Source organism: Corylus avellana, chromosome ca2 (genome assembly GCF_901000735.1).
Source record: "Corylus avellana chromosome ca2, CavTom2PMs-1.0".
In the NCBI taxonomy this organism is placed as follows: Eukaryota; Viridiplantae; Streptophyta; class Magnoliopsida; order Fagales; family Betulaceae; genus Corylus; species Corylus avellana.
This window is the reverse complement of record NC_081542.1, coordinates 14,215,492-14,225,311: the sequence shown is the minus strand read 5'-3', so window position 1 is coordinate 14,225,311 and position 9,820 is coordinate 14,215,492. Positions and strand designations below refer to the sequence as shown.

The window sequence follows — 9,820 nt, the reverse complement described above, 5'->3', positions numbered from 1 at the left end:
TCTTTAATTTGCACATGTGATAGCTTTATTAGTACTTCAATTCAACCACGAGGTTTACTATTAATTTCTAGTCTTTGTGCATGGATGATGTGAGCTAGCCTTTGTGGGGCTAGTTATGCAACTTGGTGTAGTGGTTCAAAGAATTACTAAACACACAACTCACAATTATTCTACGTACGAAAAAAAGAAGAAAAGGATTTACAAGAAAATAGAAGAAAATTCACCTTTAGAGAGTTTCTTATTGAAAAACTAAGATATATATACAACATAAACTGCCAGCCAAGCCGTCCTTATGAGGCTCAAATATAAATGGAGTCGCAACCTCAAAGAAGCGAATTACAAAATTACCCTCTCGCATCTTGATCGGCCAAGCTTTAATGTTGGTTGATCGAGCTTTGACATCACACCACACAAAAGCTAGGAAAACATCCTTGATCAGTCGATCAAACTTCGACCGAAGCTCTTGGGAATTAGTGTTGAAAGGAAGTGATCATCTTGGTCGATTGAGATTCAACCGAGACATCAATCGAACTTCCCAAACCATACTTCTATTGATAACCGGTTTTGGCCTAGAAGATGTTGGAATTTGAATATCTGTATGAAATATTAATTTATAGCTCTTTAGATAAGCTTTGCAGTGCCACAAAAATTTTCTTCATATGATACTGGAATTTCAAGATATGACCATTTTACTATGACCGGTCTGCTCATAAATTGGCATGCAACGCATTTTCACATTTTTTCATCATGATTTGTGACGCCGAACACAATTAGAATTATTTGGCTGACATCGTAAGATGGTAAACAAAAAATTTCGATTTTATTAAGGTCGTAAGGTAATTCAGAAAAAGAGAAAAGTATGGAATATGATTGAAAACAAACCCTAGCTGCCCAAGGAAGCGAATAATAACTATGAAAATACTAAAATCTTATTCAAATTTGAAGTGTTGATCTAAGCTCACAAGCCGAGCTTAAATAACTAAAGAAAATTAACTTTTACCAAAAAAAAAAAAAAATTATAAATATTATTATTATTAGATAAAATAAAACTGCAAATCGAATTGGAACTCCTTGCAAAATCCGGAGAAAATTTGATAATAAACACCCTTCTAAAATTATAACAAAAATATGTCCTAAAATCACAAAAAGTAACTTTAAACTTATAGAGGGAAAAACAACAGAATTTGAGGCTACAAATGGCAAGTGTTCCAAGGTGGCCAGCCACAACTAGTGTGTCGAAAAGAGTTTTTCAGATTGGAATCTTATGCACGATTCTTATACTCGTAACAAAAGTTATGCCGGTTTTACATGACACTAAGCGATATTTCTCCAATTACATGCACTTTCTGCCGATTCTTGTTATCCTTGAGTTGATCTTCTGTTTCAAGATATTGTACCGCCATTAAATTCAGTATCTAAAAACTCTGGCATCTGCCGTGACTCTGCATCAATTTGCTTTCCCATCATCAATATATTCCATATGCATGAGCTGATTGCACGGATGTCCTTCACAAGTGGGTTCACATGTACGGACTCTGTTCAATTCTAATACCATGGGAGGAATCGTATGAATATATTCGCTTTCATATCAAAAGGGTGTACATGACATAGCCATCCCATCATCATTGAGTTGATCTTCTGTTTCAAGATATTGTACCGCCATTAAATTCAGTATCTAAAAACTCTGGCATCTGCCGTGACTCTGCATCAATTTGCTTTCCCATCATCAATATATTCCATATGCATGAGCTGATTGCACGGATGTCCTTCACAAGTGGGTTCACATGTACGGACTCTGTTCAATTCTAATACCATGGGAGGAATTGTATGAATATATTCGCTTTCATATCAAAAGGGTGTACATGACATAGCCATCCCATCATCATTGAAATATTTATATGTCCTTGAAAAATCCAAAACGACTCCAAACAACACCTATTCAAATGTCTAGGTGATTCACAAATATTCAGTGGAATAAGATCTGACCTAACAATCAATAATTAACCAAATGCAGATATGTAATGAAAATTAAGAACACAGATATTTGGTTACGAAGAGGAAACCATTTAGAGAACTCTCTAAATGTAAAATCTCTCCGGGGCAGCCAAACCCAGGAAATCAATCCATTATAAGAAGAATAAGGAATACAAGAAGAATTACAAAACCTTTGCAATCTACTATTCCTTGTACACGACAAGCGACCCACTTGACTTCTACCGCAGTAGCCATTTCCAGAACATCTGGCACAATTCTTCTATAAGATTTCCTTTCACCGGAACTCCGATTAGCTTCACGTATTTAATCTTTAATCACATAAACTAGAACAATATCTCTCTCTAAGCTCTCTGTTTTTGCTCTCAAAATACGTACAAATAAATGGCAAATTAGTTTGCTTAAATAGAAAATAAAACATAACAAAGCTGCCGTGTCCAGACATGGCTAATCTGGGGTCCGGACACGGCTAGGGTTACATATGCTTAACCTAGTGATGTCCGGACCTCCAAATCTTGTGTCCGGACATCTCAGAAAAATAACGCTTTCTGGAAATGAGGTCCGGACCCCGCTTCTGGCGGTCTGGACCTCTCCTTCAAAATCCAGTTTCTGGAAATCAGGTTCGGACCCAGCTTCTGGCGGTCCGGACCTGTCCATCAAAACAGGCTTGCTGGTTTTTGTGTCCGGACCCGGCTTTTGGCGGGACGGACATGCCCTTCAACAGGTATTCTTTGGAAATTGGGTCCGGACCTGGCTTATGGGGGTCCGGACCTGCCTTCTAGAATCTGTTTTCTGGACATGTTAAGATGCTTCATTTTCACCAACTTTACACGCAAACCGAATGAGCCAAAACATAACCTAACAGTCCTGTTAAGGACATTTTTATGAATAATTGTCAAGAAGGTTTAAATTGATTAAAAAGTTGAGTTTTCCTATTATAGCTGGAATTTGATGAAGAAAATGTTTCAACGGTTTTAGTTTTTTTAACTGAAACAAAGTGAGCTTGAAACTCATGGATCTATTCGGTGATTATTGATATGAGGGATGCAACACAAATTAGTGCTTATGTGATGGCGGAGGAAATAGAAAATTTCATAGGACTATTTAGAATCAATCTGGCCGAGCGTTAGCTGAAAGGTTCTGATACCATATAGAAACTAAGAATAATCTAAAGAGATTGAGGCAACATTTATCACAAAGGGTTTATATCTTTAACACTCATCGCCTTAGATCTCTACTTCACATTTTCAAATTGAAAAGTACATTCAACTGCATAATTGAAAAGTACTTTCAACTGCATAAAGTATTACCGACCACTAACAACATTTTTTAATTTTACTAATGTTATTTAGTAACTGCTATATGACATTATTTTAGTTGTATAACAGTCGTATAGTAATTTACAAGCATTTCTCTTTTAGTTTCAAACATCAATAGATGGTTGAAATGATAACAAAAACATCATCCTAGTGCTGAGTCTGCAGAAAAAAGTCAATCAGAGCATGAAACTCTTAAAAAGAAACTGTTGCACATCACCAGCCGGGGGTCTGATCAAGAGAGATAAGGCATACATTCCATTCTGCTATCAAATTTAGAGTGAAAGAAACGACAAAATGCAGAAACAAAGCAAAACAAATGGGATAAAAATCAAGGCCATCCAATATATCAATATTCTAAATCTATACACAGTTGATGGGGACTAAGGTTGCAATTGCCAATTGGGATCTCAACCCCATTTCAATATGGTTTGTGAGATGACATAAGATTCACCCCTTATTGAATTTCAGCATATTTTTTTAATATACAAAGTCTAAATTTAGTAATTTGAGCATAATGAACCTTCTTAAAAAAAAAAGACTTAACAAAATAAAAGCCCTAAAAGTTGTTTGTCAAACTATAGAAGTGTGATAAAATGCCAAATCAAATAATTGTTTATCACAGCATGATGATATACAATATATAAAGAAGATGCTACAAACCATCATATTGTGATATGAGTGAGCAAAACAAAGAGACAAGAATGAAATCTCATAACCAGCTCTTTTATGCTCTGCATCATTAATAACCAGCATTGTTAATCCTGTCTACTGGTTGCTTTTTAATCCCATCTTAGCAAGCGTGTGAGGGAGGAAAAATGTTTTACGAATATGAGAAACAAAAAACATTTTACGCCTTGTTAGTTTATTCCGTCACCCCTAACGCCTAAAAGTGGGGAAATTATTTTCTGAAAAACGTTTTATGCTGAAACAAATGGGACATCAGATCATTTTGTCATAACACTCGCATTTGATTATTGAAAGGAGCTGTGATTGACATACATTATACCATGTCAAAATACAGATTTGTCTCAAAGTGAAAGAAAAAAAAGGAAAGTTAAAGATGGTCTATGAACTATCAAAACCGTGTCAGCTCTGGCTTCAAGTTTACTGCTAGCAAAAGTGGAGATCCTTATCCAGAACATTAAAGCCAGATAGCTCTAGCCTTTATGAGCAATGGACCAAGCTCACTCCTGAGGTTGAGACTCATCACCTCTTTTGCACCACCAATGAACTCTTGCCCTATGAACACGGCAGGCAGCCGACGCCCCTGCTGCAGCAGCGCCCTCTCAATCTGCTGTCCATTTGCTACTCCATCCAGCTCATAAACAGTAGGGTTAGCCCCAAAGTTAGATATCAATGACTTGATGGAGTGGCTCATGCAAGAACAAGAGCTGTTGCTGAAGACCACCACAGGCTTTTCGGCCACCAACCTCTTCACCATATCCATTGCTAATGACAGTTAAAAGGAGTTGGATGTGAATTGAAAGTGTTATGGATTGCTTGTGAAGTACTGATGTGTCAACCTAGTTTTTGCTGTGAGGAACTTCAGCTCCATTGGTGCTCATTTATACCAGCTAAGTTAGTGTGGTGAGGAGAATAAAATGTTAAAAAAGATAAATATGCCATGGATTCCCAAATCAATCACCCTTTGTTATCTCAATAAAGACCTCCCTGGCCTTCTGCACTGTGGTAGTTGCAGTTAATTAACAAGTTGCCTATCAGCATGTTCATGTGCCCAACCATTATTTTTGGCCTATTTTAAGGTTAGTGTGGTCACATCAAAGTATTCATGAAGTAATTAATAAGGGGCAAAAATTAATAAATCAACATGTAAAATGTGATGACAATATATAGTGGGGAACTACATTCCTAAATACCAAACATATTCTAGAGGACAAACATGGTGGATAAATAAATAAATAAATACATATATATAATTTTTTTGTAAGGTGGATAAATGTATTAGATCATACCTGGAAGGGTTTTTCACTAGGGATTGAACTGATTATGCAGAAAGAGTGTTTTTTTTTTTTTTTTTTTTTAACAACTTTGTCACAGAGTTCTACTTGAGTTGGTGACATTACAGCTATTTTGGAAATTATCCCTTTGCCTTCATTTTCTATTCTTTTCACTTGTCACTATTAAATCATCATTTATTTTTAAAACTTAAGCTGGTTGAAAATAGGTGATTTAATTAATATTCTAACATCCTCTCTCACGTGTCAAGTCAAATTCCTCCTTAATTAATAAGTGAGCCTGACACATTGGATGTTTAATTGAAATTAGAGGGTGAATGACGAAAACAAGGTGCCCAACATATGAATGTTCAATTGAAATGAGAGGTAAATGACAGAGATAAGGTTTGAACCCAAGATCTTTGCTCTCATACTATGTTAAATCAACACATATCTTAAAAGATCAGATTAATAGGAAATGAGTGATTTAATCATTTAATTAATATTGGATATCAATTTCCTACAACTCAGTTTCTAAAAGTGTTATATGTCCTTTAAGCATATGAGAAAGACGTTTATTTTTATTTTTTATATTTTTTTATCAATCCTAGCTCTATTAAAAAAAGCATGTATGAAGCGTACATGACATTAAAAAAATATGTGATTCTCATATGCTAAAGGACACATGACTTAGTTAGAGGAATTTAATTTCCTACCACCCAGTTTGTAAGAAATTTCCGTCCATTAATATTATATAACCGACACCGTTTTCACATGTTTTTGCTGTTTTGGAGCATCTAGCTAGAAGGAGAAGAATGAACTAAGCTTACAAATTGAGTAGCACCTTTTTTCTACATAGCAAGATTGGCATCTAGTTCAATTGAAAAAAGAAAGAAGAAAAAAATCGAATCCCAATTGAATTAAGGAGAAAGAAAAGGAGAAATAGTAATAATAGAAAGATGCTTAATCAAGGTAGACCACCCCAAATAGAATGAAAATCCACATTTAGGGGCCGTACAAGAAGGAGAAGAAGATATATATATACCTTCCAGAGCCCACCATATTACCAATTCTATCACTTGGTACTCAATGGGCAAACATGCCACTTTAATATATTCTCCCCCTAAAACACAATCTTGGTGCCATTCTGCTTCTAGAGAAGCCTTTTATTTCTGATCATTGTGTGATGCTCCACTGGTGTTTTTCCGGCATGTATATATATAGATATATATATATGAGGGTAGTCATTGCATGAAAAGCTTGTTATTCATGCCCACAAAGCTTGTTAATTAGTAACAATTGCTTAATCTCAATTGTTATAGATCAAACTTAATTTAATCTTACAGTTGACTTTACTAACGATCACGTACATCAACCATTGGATTTACCTTAGAAGTATCTTCTTTCTTTTTTTGTTTTGTTTTGTTTTGGTTTTTTTTTTGGTTTTGTTTTATTTTGTTTTTGTTTTGTTTTGTTTTTCATGTAAGACTCTCTTCTTTCAAGGCTCTTTAAAGCCTTCTATTTAAAACATTTTCAAACCACAAAGTAAAATATATATATACATACTAATTTTGAAAGTTCTTTAAGGATCCGCCACCATTTTCAAAATTAAAACACTTAGAATAGGAAAACTAATGTATAAGGTGTCTTGAGGACTTTAACCTTCATCACTTAGTGATAATATGTTAGAGCTGATCAGAATATCATGATAGACAAACTTTAAATCAGCTATCCTATTTGACGAGCCGAACATATCTTACACATGCATTTTCTTTCCTTTGGATGGTTATATAAGCAACAAGTGGATTGGCCTTGTATCTCTATATCCTGATTTCATGAGCGCTCTAGAGATAAAACCTTAGTCGATCTTATAGAAGCCGACACCATCTAACACTCATATAGGTAGGAGTTTCAAATTTATTTTCTTACTCATTGTAGGGTTAATGTGCATGGTAAATGGAGTTACATGGTGTTGGTTGTCTATGGGGATAATTTCATGTGAAAAGGTCGAGTTTGTGGGATGGCCTCTTGTCTTGAACGCCTCTTCCTTTAAGAATACTGCATGATTTTTACTTTATCATTCCTTAGGCAACAAGTCAAACTTTTTATGCTTCCTTTGACGTGGATGCTTCGAAAATTCTTTCAAAATTTATCTTGTCATTTACTTAAGTTGGAATTATCTTGGAGTTCAACATAAGTACCCTTCTCTACCATATCTAACAAATCTTTGGATATATAGAAATCCTCTCACTAAACTAGGGGCAGTTGAGATTGCAACAAGTTGGAAGATAAAGGATGAAAATCAACTTACAAGAGATGCTTGTAGGGATAAAGAACTATGAATACCAAGCTTAAGGGGAGAATCGTTCACGACTAACTTTTCAACTTGGCTATATATGATAATATATTTGATAATGGAATATTAGAGGCTAGCTAGTAGATTATATCAGTAAAAGACTTCTTATTTCTTGAATTATCTTATCATAAAATTAACAAGTTTTAGGTAAAACATTTTCAAAAGAAATATTGATAGGGTGTTATCCCAAAAGCTTAAGCTGATAAGAATGAATAAATTTAATCATTTAATCAACACTTTAACAGGGGTAGCTTCGGTGGGGTTAGGTGCTGGCGGGAAATTAAAGAGGTGGTATCTGGGTCATGGTTTGGATATACATGGGGAAGGGGAGAGGGGAGGGATTTGAAGAGTGGTGGTAATTATTTGATAAAGTTTTTCTCTAAATTAGATCGGAGGAAATTCCTTCAATCTAATTTATTAAGTTGATATGTGTTTGTTATCATCAATGGATTCATTGCTTATTGTTTGTTACTTTTTAGATATTGCTTTTTGCCGTTTGGGTATTGTCATTGGGGTGCTCACCCCGTTATGGTTGTATGATCTCTTGTAACCCCTTTTCGCCGGTTATGAATAGAAAAAAAAAAAAAAAAAGTTGATGTGTCCAAATTAAAAATACATCTGATTCTCTCAAGTATTTTAAAAAATGCACATGAAACTAACATGTATTTTTTTTTTTAAAAAAAAGTTGATGTGTCCAAAAATACATCTGATTCTCTCAAGTATTTTTAAAAATGCACATGAAACTAACATGTATTTTAGACACATGTCAGCAATTAATAGACCGGATTGGGGAAAGTTTGGACGAAAACTTTGTTAATATTTTAAGCCTTTAAACCATTTTACAAAAAAGATGGGGTGCTTTACATTAATGACCAAAAACGTTTTCCAGTTGACCGAGTTTTCCAAACACTAGAAAATACTGAAAACGTTTTACGAAAAATATAAGATGATGAAAGACAATTTGTAACCCCTAAACATTAGAGTATTACCTCTCCCTTGGGACGAGTAAAACTGTAAAACAAAAAAGACACTTGATGAATACAATTCTCAAAGGTTTATGAACATTAAAAACTGATTCAATGCATTAAAAACTGCCGAATACTAAAAAACACAATCAAGTACGAGGAGTACTCTAGATGAGGTTCCCAATAGATATCAACAACATTTTATTGCAAAGTTTTTTCTCCATCACTTTTTTGGAGGTATTGTCTCCATCTACGTACCAAAATTATTCTGCAAATATAAGGCGCACATGGGATAAAGTATATATGGTACTACATAAAGTGCATAAGGGGGGCAATGTCAATATTTTTGGTGGATGCATGCTAAGGCTAGAATATTGTAAAAGCGAGGTCGGTTCGTGGCATCACATATTTGAGTTCTTGCTTTGTTTCTCTCTCTCTCTCTCTCTCTCTCTCTCTCTCGCTTTGTATATAGATATATATATATATATATATATATATATATATCAATAATTTGCCTATATTTTTCTCATATTCTCTTACAAATTCATGAATAGATCAACTATTAGATTTGTGGGGTTTACCATTGGTTTATATTGTTAAAGTAATAGTTAATTGATTAGATTTACCTATTCTTATCAGCTTAAGCTTTTGGGATAATTGGTAACTTAACATGGTATCAAAACCAAGGGTCCTGAGTTCGAACCTTGACTCCGTCAAATGAACCCTCATTTAAATTAAATATTTCACGTGTTGGACCTCGCCTATTAAAAAGCGAGTTTTAGCCCATACATGAGAGGAGTGTTAAAGTAATAGTTAAGTGATTAAATTTACCTATTCCTATCAGCTTAAACTTTTGGGATAATTTGTAATTAAAATATATGCATGGGGTCCACATAAGTTCACAAATCTAATGAATAATTTGTAAGATAATATGAGAAAAATATGAACAAAATATTAACACCAATAATTTTTCTTATATATGCCAGAAGACTGCTTTTTTGTAACTATTCTCCTTGAATGCTTTTCACATAATTATACCCTGGTGGATGAAGGCATCTTTGTGCTTGAGCTGTTGTTTTCTTCTTTACTCCTCACTGGTTCACTGTTTCGTACGTTTATTCTTGTCTTTGGGGATGATGTGATGAGGCAATGCAATTTATGATTCAACAGATTCTTTTGATGATCTTTGGATTTGCATTAACAGTGTACGACTAAGTTACTGATATATCAGAG

General features: G+C 34.5%; 1 protein-coding gene across 1 annotated transcript; it reads right to left on the bottom strand.

Annotated features, from left to right (window-relative positions):
• Window positions 1-4,307: 4,307 nt before the first annotated feature.
• LOC132172665 (monothiol glutaredoxin-S6-like) lies at window positions 4,308-4,820 on the bottom strand. Its single transcript, XM_059584205.1, has one exon. It carries the CDS (start codon window positions 4,756-4,758, stop codon window positions 4,453-4,455), a length of 306 nt encoding a protein of 101 aa, XP_059440188.1. The 5' UTR covers window positions 4,759-4,820; the 3' UTR covers window positions 4,308-4,452.
• Between the last annotated feature and the right edge of the window lie 5,000 nt (window positions 4,821-9,820).

Bases quoted from the DNA above. Each gene is read 5' to 3' on its own strand.
- LOC132172665 (XM_059584205.1), bottom strand. From the start codon at position 4,758: ATGGATATGGTGAAGAGGTTGGTGGCCGAAAAGCCTGTGGTGGTCTTC.